This window comes from Sylvia atricapilla, chromosome Z (genome assembly GCF_009819655.1).
Source record: "Sylvia atricapilla isolate bSylAtr1 chromosome Z, bSylAtr1.pri, whole genome shotgun sequence".
Taxonomy (NCBI): Eukaryota; Metazoa; Chordata; class Aves; order Passeriformes; family Sylviidae; genus Sylvia; species Sylvia atricapilla.
Window position 1 is genome coordinate 50,160,163 of NC_089174.1, and position 12,759 is coordinate 50,172,921.

A 12,759-nucleotide genomic window follows, 5' to 3' on the forward strand; every position below is an offset into this window, starting at 1 on the left:
CACTGTCACATGTCACAAGAAATCTCCATTTGTCTGGCAACTGCTGCCTGAATTCTTGATGCTGTTACTTTTATGTCAGTGCCACAGCATGCTTCAGAGAATTTTAGTCGCTGACTATCAGAAAACAGGTGTTTCGTCTGTATGTGTCCTGTATCTGGACAAGGAAAGCATGGAGATGGAAGGGATGGAGTAAAGTAAAAGAAACAAATTTATTCTTATTTATTGATGTTCTTACATATTTATTTATATATATATTCTTGTTCATTTACTTATATTATTGATATTTATTTAATGAGGTTTGGTTCTGTGTAGAAACCAGAATATCGTTGATAGCAAATATCAGTGATAAACAAAAATAAGCAAAAATCAGTCCTTTCCACAGGAGAATTTACTATTCATATGTGAATCTCTAGGCAAGAATTACAAAAGGAAAGAGATGGGAAGTTTACAAAAATGCATACATTTATATGCTTTTTATATGAAAAAGAGTGATCATAAGATTTTACTTCTGTAATACTACATATAAAACCAGATTGTCTTTTTCTGGTTCAGATATTGAAGCACCTGAGATTTACTGCCCAGACAATATTGAGACTATGACTCTGGAACATCAGAACTCTGCTAATATCAGCTGGCAGGTACCAACAGCCGAGGATAACTCTGGTGATGAGGCAAGTCAAGTTCTGTATCTATTTAACTGGAAGCAGCCTTTCTGATTTCAATTAATTTTATGATCCACTGGAATTTCTTTCTTCTGATAAGCAGAAGTGGAAGAAAAATCTCTTAGAAAGTTTGTATATTGACAATTCAGCATTTTCTCTCTTGATTAGAGTTATACAGTCACAGAACACTGCATCGAGTTTCAGTGCATAAAACCCCATATGGTTAATTTGTGTGGTCAAAAGAAAGAATGTGCTCTTGTTTATAAAATGAGGACAGCTGCTTTAAAAATGAGCACTTAGAATGTGAAGAAGTTTAATAAACTGGTCTCAGAAGGAAGTAAACAGTTCATTAATCTAAAGGGGTAACAAGCACTGTGATAAGTAAAAACTAATTTCAGCTTCCTGGGTGAGAAAAAGAAATCTGATTTTCCTTTGCAAGGTTCAGAAATGTGGCTGTTGGCTGCTATGTGTGTCAGGGGGTCTGGAAATGGAGTTACCAGGAAAACTTGCTCCAGAGCTATTTCATAAAGAGCAACATTCCCTACAGGCTCAGGCATGATCAAGTTACAGCAACTGAATGTTTTATCAGCAGTGAGCAGGGGAACAGTGAGTTGGTGTGTGCTTTTAATGCAGGAGTTTTTTGCACTAGGAAACTGAGCGATCCCAGTAAAAGAGATGTAAGTTCACACATTATTTTCTGTGGCACAGCTATGGTCAGTTACTACAGCTCTGCTGACACAGGGTCAGTCACTGAACTGTAGAAGCCAAGTGCCATACTGAAATATCTATGGGCTATTGGCTCATACACTTACTTAGATTAAAACTGGGTGTGTTAATACTTAGGGCCCACAACTGTCTGCTCCACTCCTCTCCCAGGTCTGCTGCCCTTGCCGCTGGAGAACTGTCAGCAGACAAAACAGGTGAAGCTGACACAGTGTACCTTCAGTTACATTTGACAAACAAGGGTCAGCGTGAATTTTCTTAATGCACAGTGCTGTAATCTGCACCAGGTCAGGGTCCAGATCCTGACGAGGGAAATCCCTGTTGCTACAAAGAAGGCAGACTTAAGAAGGGACATAGAGCACTCTGGTGTGACATCCATCCTCATTACTTTAAGAGGCTATTTGCATGCAGCATGAGCAGGCTTGACATTGAAGGATACGATTCTGTCTACTTTTTGAAACATGATTAATAACCAGCTTTAGCTTTTAATAATGAGTGTTTTTTAGATAATGAGTGTTTTCCTCTAACAGGTCTCCGTTCATGTTACTCCAGCTTTCATACCACCATTTCTACTCCCAATTGGTGAAGTTGATATTACTTACACAGCAACCGATAGGTCAGGCAATGAAGCAAGGTGCACATTCAATGTCAAGGTTATTGGTAAGTGCTGGGAAAAATCACTGGGAAGGCTGATTCTGTCACAGCTGAAATCTTCTTATTTGTGCAGAAAGAGGTTGTGAGTCAGTGTGGCCTTTAAGTGTGCAGTTACAAGCCCCAGAGTATTGTCATCTCCATAAAGGCTTTGCATCTGTGCAGTCACTGCAATGTACACAATGTTCAGTTTGGGGTGTATTTTATTGTGCTGTTCTTTCTGACTCTTAATGTTTCTCCTCACACTGGTTTATTAAATGCTTTATTATTGCCTTCATCATAAATCTCTACTTAATTACTGAAAGACTCCAACAAAGTTTCCAAAGTTCACACATATTACCGATGCACATCATTATTCAAGTATTTGTCAGACAGTTGTGTCATTCAAGAGTCCTGCAGGTATTCCAAGTTTTGCTCTGTAGAAGGCAAACACTACAGAAACTTCAGCAGAATAATTACTCCTATCCATTCACTCAGCATCTTTGAATAGCAGCAATTTCCAAGTGTCCACCTTTGTTGTAGCTTCTAATATGAACATTCTGTAAGCTAATATCATTCCATCCTTTCAAATTCTGCAGATGCAGAACCTCCCGTAGTTGACAGATGCAGATCTCCACCACCCATGCAAGCAGCAGAGAATGGCTACCCAGCAACATGGGAAGAACCAGAATTTTCAGACAATTCAGGTGAGATACTGCTCTCCAAAACATACATGCAACAGTGGAAGGCTAGAGAACTACACTGTTCACCCTTGATCCCTTGGAGTTTGAGATTTGCTGAGGTTTCTTTTACTTAGTTATTTTTAAGGATGCATAATTTTGAAGATTTGCTGCCATGTCTTTTTCCGTTTGTCAATGTTGGGTATGAGCAACACTCTTCTAATTAATGGTGCTTCAAATTGTCTTTTAATGTTTCTAGGTGGTCCACTGACTGTCACTAGGAGTCATGCACCTGGAGATCTCTTTCCCAAAGGAGAGACAACAGTCCAGTATACAGCTGTGGATCCTTCTGGCAATCACAGGACATGTGAGATCCACATTGTGATCAAAGGTGTGTTGTCTTCAAATTCTGGCCAAGACCTGGCATTCTTTTAACTGAATATCATAAAGGATGCAAGATTTTTCCACCTCCTCATGTAATTATTCCAGTTTTATATTAAGGTAACTTGAAGGCAGTCAAAATATTTGAAAAACAAATAAATTGTCTAGAACTGAAGAGACACAGCAATGAATTTGGTTCTATAAATTCAAATTACATTTAAAAGCATTGAAATTGTGATTCATTAAGCAGTAAAACAGTTTTTGCAATGCTGTGTGAAATGTATTAATAGATGTTACTCAAATCTTGCTTCAAATAATCAGAAGGAAAGGTTTCTGCCGATTTTTCTCTGATTATGTGCAAATACTGCAGCAGATAATAAAATACTCTTTGGATTTTGGAATATGCCTGTACCTCTATATATACTACTGCATTTTGTTTATTGCATAGGCATCTCTTCCCCACAGTTCACCTTCTCATTAAAAATCCAAACAATAATTTGGCAGATAAAGTATTAAGAATGAAAGTTCTACTTTGTATCTGCTTTTTACTTTCCATGTCTCAGTTGCACATCTATATAAAAATATCTGCTAGTGAAGAGAGATTTTAAAATCATGCAGACTAGAATTTTGGTTGTATCTTTTAGGAAAGGTAAGTTGCAAATGAATGTGCTGGTCTGTGATACGCTCTAAGTCTTAGCAGGAACCAGCCAGTGCTTTGAACTGGCATTGTATCAAGGTCTATACCACCTCAGACTTTTTGTGGTTCAGTGTTTGTGACACAGTATTTACAGGCGTTCACAACTTCCTTTACAGTGGGCCTGAAAAATGAATCATAACCAAGGTTATGAGATTATCCTAAGATGATTCTAACCAATTCATATGTTTTGCAATGGTTCAGAATAGTTAACATTTAGTTTCAGAATTCAAAGGTAATGTAGTTTACTAGAATTCATTGTATAAAGTTCATGTGAAAATTTTTATTTATATTTTATATTATTTAATCATTTGTATAACTTCTTTTAAGTCTTCATGTTTCTGGTTTTCCAATTGCAATGGCAGAATTTGAGAATTACTTAGCAGTAGTCTGATCCTGACTTCATGGATATAGCAAATAATACTTCCACAAACTTCAACAGAAGCAAGATAAGTCAGTACTAGTAACTTTTGGACATCTTGACAGTGCTGTTTTCATGCAGGTTCTTATTTCACCACATTAACCAATATAAATCTTCGTATTTTTCATAGGTTCTCCCTGTGAAGTTTCCTTTGAGCCTGTGAATGGTGATTTTATATGCACATCAGATGAAACAGGAGTTAATTGCACATTGCACTGTGCAGAGGGTTACAGCTTTTCAGAAGGTTCAAGTGAAAACTACTATTGTGCGTATGATGATGGTCTCTGGAAGCCACCTTATTCTCCAGAGTGGCCTAGCTGCTCCTGTAAGTCTAACTGTTACTAAAATGAATCTGCAATTCATGAAACACTATATTTAATGAGAAAGCAAATGAAAATATTTTAGAAAATCTGACTTCTATTTACTTATACAAATGCTCTCTGCCCCCTGCCTTTGAATTGTTACAAATAATGTGAAATAATCCTTGGAAGTCTTGTAAATAGGTAATTTCTGAAGTTGCCTAAAAGATAAAATTTTGAGTCCCAGGAATCAAAAAGTAGCAAAGATGGCAAAGCAAACAGGTTAACTGGAACAGTTTGCTAACAAACATTAGCAGTGTCTTTTTAATAGGAATACAACAGTCTTTGCAACTTCCTGATTGAAATGCGTAGTGTGTGCTGTGCTTACATATCTAATGTAAGAGATTAGAAGAGTGTATGTGTTTTCTTTGGTAGGGACAAGTGGAAAACTTCACTGCTGGAATTTTCCACATCCTGACATTTTTATAATAAATGTATTAGAACTATGTTTGAAGCCAGTCTTGGTACCATTTTGCATGTACTTTCATCAGAGTCAATTTCTTGGTTTCAGCAATAAAAGATCAGTGTTTCAGCTATGAACTAATGAGAGTTATGTTTCAGAGCTACCAGTTCAAAATCCTTAGCTTGGACACTTCAGAAGTTTGCTTAATTTCTGGATAAGAATTTTTATATTTAGTCTAGCAGCATTAGTAATAAGACTTCTATATTCACTGCTTTCCTCTCAGAAGTTAGCATGGAGTTTACTTGACAATTCATAGGTTTTTTCTGTTAAGAAAATGGTGAAGTAGAAAAATTACCTGGGTTTTTATTTGTTTTAACTTTTCCAGTAAATTTCATGCCTTCCAAAAGGTCATATCATTGTCTGAGATGTAAAGTGATCCATTTGGATTGCTGATTCAGAGACTTATGCTTCTTACCTTCTTGTATTTCAGTTTTTGCCTAAATTGTCTTGATTTTAGTTCTGAAGCTCTTGCACTGGTCAATAAAAATTTATTTCTCCAACATTTTTCAGTAAATCGTTTTGCAAACCATGGATTCAAATCCTTTGAAATGCTCTACAAAGCCACACGATGTGATGACAACAATCTTCTAAACAGCTTTACTGATGCATTTCAGAGTGCACTTGGTAAAATGGTAGGTTAGTAGATACTCCTTTCCTTTACATACTTCTTGACAAATATTGTTACTTTTTCCAAATAACTAATTTTGAACAAGGAAATTGACAGCAGAAGTCCATAAGTTAAATCTGAGCTTTTTCAGAGGGTAGCAAGTTATTTTTAAAAATAAAGATGATTTACTGATTGAAAGATGATTCACATTTTAATATAATTTAGTTCAGTATTCAATGTGGAGTTGCATGAGACAGAGTTTATGCAAGTGTTCAGGTAGTTTAGGGCGCTACAGCTTGTTGATTTTCGGTAAGCTTCTAAAGAGAATCTGTGTAGTTTTGAAACCCCCAATCAATTTTCCCCTCAGTGCTGTTTTTGAAAATTGGATGTGATCATAAAATAAATGTATTTTATATAGAATATGCATAATACACAACCAAAAAGTATGAATGAACATATATATGTACAAATGGATACATTTCACGTTTGGTGTGTACATCTAGCACTCCACGTTTGGTGTGTAAATCTGGTAGCAGTTATCTGCTCAAGTTTCATGAGTTTCTGAGGTCTGACTCTTATCATTAAGAACTGCATGTTACTGAATTTGAAGAGGTCCTATCTTTCTTCTCTGCCATGCTCTTTCTTTCCACTTCAATATCAGAATCTTCCCTGTTAACCCACAAATCTCTCCTCAGCTGAAAAGTAGAAGCGGCAGAATGCTGAGTTCTGATCCCAGGAGTGGATGTCCAGGCCTAGTGCAACATCATTTTTCCAGTACAGAACATTGGGCCTTTACAGGGTTTTTGCAGAACACAGCCCATATTCTAACAAAGGGTTATCTGCTAACTAAATAACACTGTTAGCACATACAGATCATGGGCAAACTTCTGCAGCTTTGGAACATATATGTCAGTAACAGTTGTCAAATGGCTGAAAACTTAGGTGGCATGTCAGGCAAGGTCTAACTCTTGGACATAAATGTCAGACATGAATCTCTTGCCCTGATTCAGGTTTCTTCTGTCCAGTAGAGAAATCTCAACTGGTTTTATTTCTGTTTTTTTCCCTGGTACCACCAGTGCTTGGACCATTCCTATTGGCAAGTAAAAGATAATAAGGAAAAGACTGGTAATGATCTTTCCAAGAAATTACATCAAAATGCAACAATTTGGGAAAAAGTTCAGAAAGGCTGTTTTGAATATGCTTATTCCTATTCCCAAGAATCTGAAACTTTACCAGAGATGGGAAAAGTAGGAATGAATGGGCCGGAACATCTTTCAAATGAAAGTTGATATAGACAAAACAAAACTGTTTCAAAACACGGCCTATGGCCCCATCATCTTGAAACCTTTCTGGAAAAAGCAAAAAATGCATAATTAATCAAAAATCATGCATTCATCTATTCTTACATAATCCACCTCCACTATTTTTGTGGAGGGAAAAAAATAAACAATACTAGAAGTATTTTTGATGAGTTTTCTGACAGGTGATTTCTGTCCTCCTGAGATTTCTTTCTCTCTCTTCTGAGATCTTTTGAGGCATAAGTCCCTTTCCTTGGGTAGGGAGAGGTGGATATGAAGAAGTAAGGTTTGAAAGCTAGAAAAAAGTGACATCCTTGTTGTAATACTGACAGAATTACAAGTAACATTGCTGGAAAGAACACAGGTACTTTATAAATACGAACTCTCCAGTCCTCTTTGGCAGGGAGAAAAATGCCTGAATTTATTTGTGTATTCTGGAATTTGGCATGCAAGAGTCATTAATTGTAAGAATAATGAATTGACATCATATCATTTAAAAAAATGATCTTTTGTAACTAAGAGATTGTGCTTGTGGAAGTTGCTTTCTTATTTCCAAGTTTTATCAATAAAACATACATCTTCTAGCAGACCTTTGCCAGGGTTATAAGAGATAGGAAAGGGGAAATCTAGTGTCACTGGCAGAACCAGTGCTTTACACTGTAATTAGAAGTTTTTTTAAGTCAGGGAAGAGGGCTATGTGGTTTTATGTTTTAAAAGTTGTTCTTCTTTATTTTGAAAGGTTCCATCATTCTGTAATGATGTCGATGATATTGACTGCAGATTGGAAGATCAGACACGGAAACACTGCTTGGAATATAATTATGATTATGAAAATGGATTTGCCATTGGTAATTATTGATTCCATATGTTCTTAGCCGTCCAGGTTTAAAGCAGCATGATTCCTGCCACAATGTCTTTAGTGAGATTTTTTTTAAGTAACTGTGGTACTCATAAGATAATAAGCAATTACCTAAAAGGTTTTATAAAAATATTGTGGAACTCTTTTGATGTCTTGTACGATGGTGCTTCCTATATAGTGTGGAGGAGAATTTCCTGGGATGCCTTATGGTGGAGAGGGAAAAAAGTTATACACCCGCAGTCCTAGAAACCTGCTTGATGAGCCTAGGAAAAAGGAACTTCTTACAAACATACAGTTTAAAACCAAAAGACTGAAAAGCTACAATAAATAGATTTGGAGATTGATAAGAAAATGAGGAGCATTTGTGATACCAGTTCAGGTCTGCACAGAATCCTCACTGTGTAAAGCTATACTCACTTAAGTTGGCCCATTTGCTGTGAAAATAATTCCTTCTTGCAAGGGCAGATTTTGCACCATGACTGTGGTTATAGCAGAGTGAAAACCATAAACATCCTAGTGGTTATTCCCACTTTGGTTTATGCCAAAGTAAATTAATTGTCATTTTCAGTCTATTTTTGAACAGCTTAGTGTCCATGTTGTACTGCTGTTATTCTTGGCCTTTCTGAGTCCCATAGGGGTGCCAAGAGCAGAAAAGCTGAAAATGGATTACTTACATTACCTGTGTTAGCAGGAGGCATTTTGCAGATCACATCAGAATATGTCAAAGGGCTGTGTCTCTTTTACAGGTTTATAGGGGAGTTACTTGGTAGAATTTCCTGCTTATGAGCACCTTTTATAATGCTTCACTCTGAGAGCATTTGTTTGTGTTCAGACACAGGGCAGGTCTGGATGTTCAGTCTGTAGCTATCATCAGGGCAAGGATGAATGCTAATGACAGCTGGAACTAATCTGTACAGGCATGTGGAAAAAACAGTGGAATGTAGTGTCCTATTCTTTTCTGGTTCATGTCAACCTCTTACCAGAATAACCCTGTTGCTGTTTTTCAGGAGTTTCTCATAATTTTACACTATGGAAGCAGGAGAGCACTCTCCTCAATACATAAGAGATAGCAGTTTAGAAAATTAGTTGTGAAACACTCACATGATATTAAACTGTGGAGTCAACTTGTCCTAGTTACCACTGTAAATAAAATATAATCTTGATGATGCTAACAGAAAATTGGCAGATTTTTTTTCTATCTTCATGTTTTTTAAAACATAATCTAGATCAGTGAAATAGACCACATCCCTCTAGATTTAGTAATCATGAAAAAGTAGAAGAAAATATTTTGATTGCAAGCATGTGAAAGATGAGGGGCATTTAACAAGGGTGAATTTGACTCACTGTGCATAATAAGAAATGCCTGTCTGGGGGTAATACACAGATAAAGAGACATCTTTTCTGAGAGGACAGACAATATTAGAACTGTTCAGGAGTTGTTAGAAGAAGATGCAGTGGAGACGTGGCATAGGCTATGCTGTCTGTAAGAAAGCAAGAAGTGGAATCAAGAATAATACAGAATTGTTGAAGAAGTTGCTGGCAGGTGAGGGTGCAGGTGAGGATTCATGCAAGACAGAGGAAGAGAAATAATTGCAACATATAACTTCTGTAACTGGTTCTTTAAAGCTTTGACTAATTTCACCACTCAGGAGCTCTAGGACATCAGTTAGGAGTAATATTTTTCATTATTAAAAATACTTGCCACTTGCAAAGAGTCAAAGTCAGCACATATCATCTGGAGCTTCAAACAAATTATATTTACGTTGTATTTTACAAGTAAATACGGGTACTTATTTTCCACATTATGTTGCTTTTCTTTTTGTTTTTTTTTTTTTCTTAATGTCCCACAGGACCTGCTGGCTGGGGAGCAGCAAACCACCTGGATTATTCCTATGGTGATTTTGTTGATGCAGAACAAGGAGAAGACTTATCCTCGCATGTCTCTGCCTCTGTAAAAGCAGCACCTGCTCGAGTCAAAAGGCATAAGCTGAATGTTCCGATGACTGACCAAAAAATCAAGTTAATATTTAACATCACAGGTGAGACAAGTCAAAATACCAAACTTCTCTGCTTCCTTCTTTTTAATAATTGTGTCTCTAATGCATTCAGTAAAACTTCTTCAGCTCGCAGAAGCCTGGTGACGATGCAGATGGCAGTTCTCTGGACACATTCATAGCCTTATTTCCTCACAGACTTTCTTCTTGAGGGCAAGATCACAGCTTCATGTTCATGGAGAGCTTTGTGCACGTGGCCTCCTTTTCACTTTACACTGATGAGCTTGACTGTTGCACTCCTGATAAATGCCAGAGTACACTGGAAGTGCTGACTGCAAAATCTGTGTGTTTTTTGTGTTTGCTGTCTATATTCCAGCTAGCGTGCCACTTCCTGATGAAAGGAATGATACACTGGAACTGGAAAACCAGAGACGGCTCCTTAAAACTCTGGAAACTATCACAAACAGGCTGAATAGAACTCTCAATAAGGAACCTATGTATTCTTTTCAGTTTGCATCTGAACTCATTGTAGCTGACACCAACTCACTGGAGACTGAGAAGGCCTTTCTTTTCTGCAGGCCTGGTTCTGTGCTGAGAGGCAGAATGTGTGGTAAGCCAGATGACTTGTTTATTATGTGTATTTAAAATCCTTTCGCAAAACAAGGGTTTAAATGATATTTGCAGAGGGTTATGATTTGACACAGTCCAGTGCTTGTGGTCTCCCATAACAATAAACTGTAAAAATGCTTTGCACAGTTTGACTTCCAGAGGATGTTTATGTTCCTAACCAAGGCCTGTGGAAAAGGGATGCTTTGTACCCAGGATTCCACTCCCAGGGGGAAATTTGGCATATCCATGCTTGGCCATACAGAGAAAACAGTACTTGGTATGCAGTCTTTTAACCCTGTTAGTCCTGTGAGTGATGTGTAACTAAGATGGGGAATTGGATTCAATTTCTTGTGCATAGTTAAATCTTGCAGTGTTCCAGAGAGATACGCTATCTGCTGAGGAACAGAATCACATTTCATAAAGACATGGTTTGACTAAATGGGAACTCCAGGGGCAAGAGAGGTATGTATGATTTTTCACTGTGAGGGAAACTAAGGTTTTCCAACATTACATTACAGTCAACTGCCCTTTGGGTACCTATTACTCGCTGGAGCATCTTACCTGTGAAAGCTGCTGGACTGGATCCTATCAAGATGAGGAAGGGCAGATGGAATGCAAAACTTGTCCATCTGGTAGCTATACTGAGTATCTGCATTCTAGAAGCATCTCCGAGTGCAAAGGTAGGAAGCTTTGTCTAATTCAGACAGGCATTTCCGAATTCTTGGTGACATCCTTTTGGATTCCATAGTGGAAGGACTGGAATGAAGCTAGCCTGTGAAATGAGGAGCAATCCTAACTGCACCTTAATGCACATGCATAGGGAAATAACTAAGTTTTCATCACTGCTCTAGTATGCAGGATGCCCACACAGAGCTTTTGAAAAGAGTCAGCCTTTGATGTTTTGTTTAATTTGTCTTTCATTTCTGTATTTCATTTCTGTGACTGCATTTTTCAGACACTAATAGACTTAAAATAATTCCATTGTCATCCTTGCCAGCTGCTCTCCATCCTACCCTATGGTGCTGAGACATTGAACAGCACAGAATCACTATGTGTTCATGACTTCTTCTGAAAAGGAAATAGCTAGTGTGATTTAACTTTCATTGTCTTTATTGCCATTAGTTTTGTTGATTAAAATGAGTAACTGATTTGCAGTAAATTATCTGTGAGGGTGAGTGGAGAGAATTCACTGTTTAATAATTCACAATTGCAGTATCAGTACCTTACCACAACTGTCTTTTTTTTTTTTTTTTTTTTTTTTTTCCCCCTCCCTCTCTTTGTACCCAAGGAGTCCTTCAGAGTAGAGCATGCTCCAGAAATAAAGTTCCTTGTGAGGTGCATGGTGATTTCAACATTATTTTCAGAGATCAGGAGCCACGTTTCCTGTTGGACATTGTTTAATCTTTCTGAACTCTTTTGCCTTATAGCTCAGTGCAAACAGGGAACATACTCACCCAATGGTCTTGAGACATGTGAAACATGTCCACTTGGAACATACCAGCCATCATTTGGAGCCAGGAACTGCATCTCTTGTCCAGAAAATACATCAACAGTAAAAAGAGGTGCAGTGGATGTCTCAGCATGTGGAGGTTTGTTACAAAAAGGGTAATGATTTTTTTTTAACTAAATTTTAAAAACGCTCAAATTGTTGTTTAAACATCAGCTAATGTAATCCAATTCATCTGCCTGAGACTGGATTTCTCTTCTAGTTAAGTGTAGACCAAGGAACATTTTCCAGCAAAATGATAGATCATTTCCTGTTACCAGTTGCCCTCCTTCTGATTCTTATATAATGAGGAATTAAATGAGACATCTGGTGGGTACCTAAATGAAAATAAAATATTTTTCCTTACATAAGAGAAAGGGAATTGTCACTATTATTTCTTCTCTGCTTTCTATACAAAAAATCTGAATTTTAACACAGTTTGCTCCATAATTTGTTCAGAGAAATTCTCTTCAATTGTCTTTGGCAAACTTTACGAGAAAAATTCCTAGGGAAATAGTCTGTTAGGGTTCATGGTCCAAATAAGTCTTATCTTTGTCCTTAATCCTTCTTGAAGTGGGAAAAAAAACCAACAACAACTAAAACAAACAAAGAAACTAACCCCTCCCCAACTAAAAAAAACCCCAAACAACAGCAACAACCAAAAGAAGGGTGTGAAAGGTAGAAGGGAAGTTCCATTTAAAAGCTGCCCCCAGAAAAACAAAAGTAGTAAAATTAAATACTTTCCAGATATTTCCATAATCCTTTTAGAACAACATGGCATCTCACAGTAGATTTTAAATTGACATTTCCTAGAGTTGTGGATTCCTGGCAGATTTCATCCTGTTCCTTTTAAGTCTAAGAAGAGACTATGACAGGAGAAGAGAAAGTGATAA

The 12,759-nt window shown here is 37.2% G+C and overlaps 1 protein-coding gene across 1 annotated transcript in view; it reads left to right on the plus strand.

Moving 5' to 3' along the window:
* Positions 1-12,759, plus strand: part of SVEP1 (sushi, von Willebrand factor type A, EGF and pentraxin domain containing 1) — a 119,083-nt gene that overhangs the window by 51,625 nt on the left and 54,699 nt on the right. Inside the window, exons 8-18 of the mRNA XM_066339716.1 lie at positions 553-671; positions 1,916-2,045; positions 2,615-2,722; positions 2,955-3,086; positions 4,322-4,516; positions 5,524-5,645; positions 7,658-7,766; positions 9,628-9,816; positions 10,148-10,381; positions 10,899-11,060; positions 11,808-11,969. Of these exons, the coding sequence (XP_066195813.1) occupies positions 553-671; positions 1,916-2,045; positions 2,615-2,722; positions 2,955-3,086; positions 4,322-4,516; positions 5,524-5,645; positions 7,658-7,766; positions 9,628-9,816; positions 10,148-10,381; positions 10,899-11,060; positions 11,808-11,969 (1,662 nt within the window). The remainder of the gene's footprint in view (positions 1-552; positions 672-1,915; positions 2,046-2,614; positions 2,723-2,954; positions 3,087-4,321; positions 4,517-5,523; positions 5,646-7,657; positions 7,767-9,627; positions 9,817-10,147; positions 10,382-10,898; positions 11,061-11,807; positions 11,970-12,759) is intronic.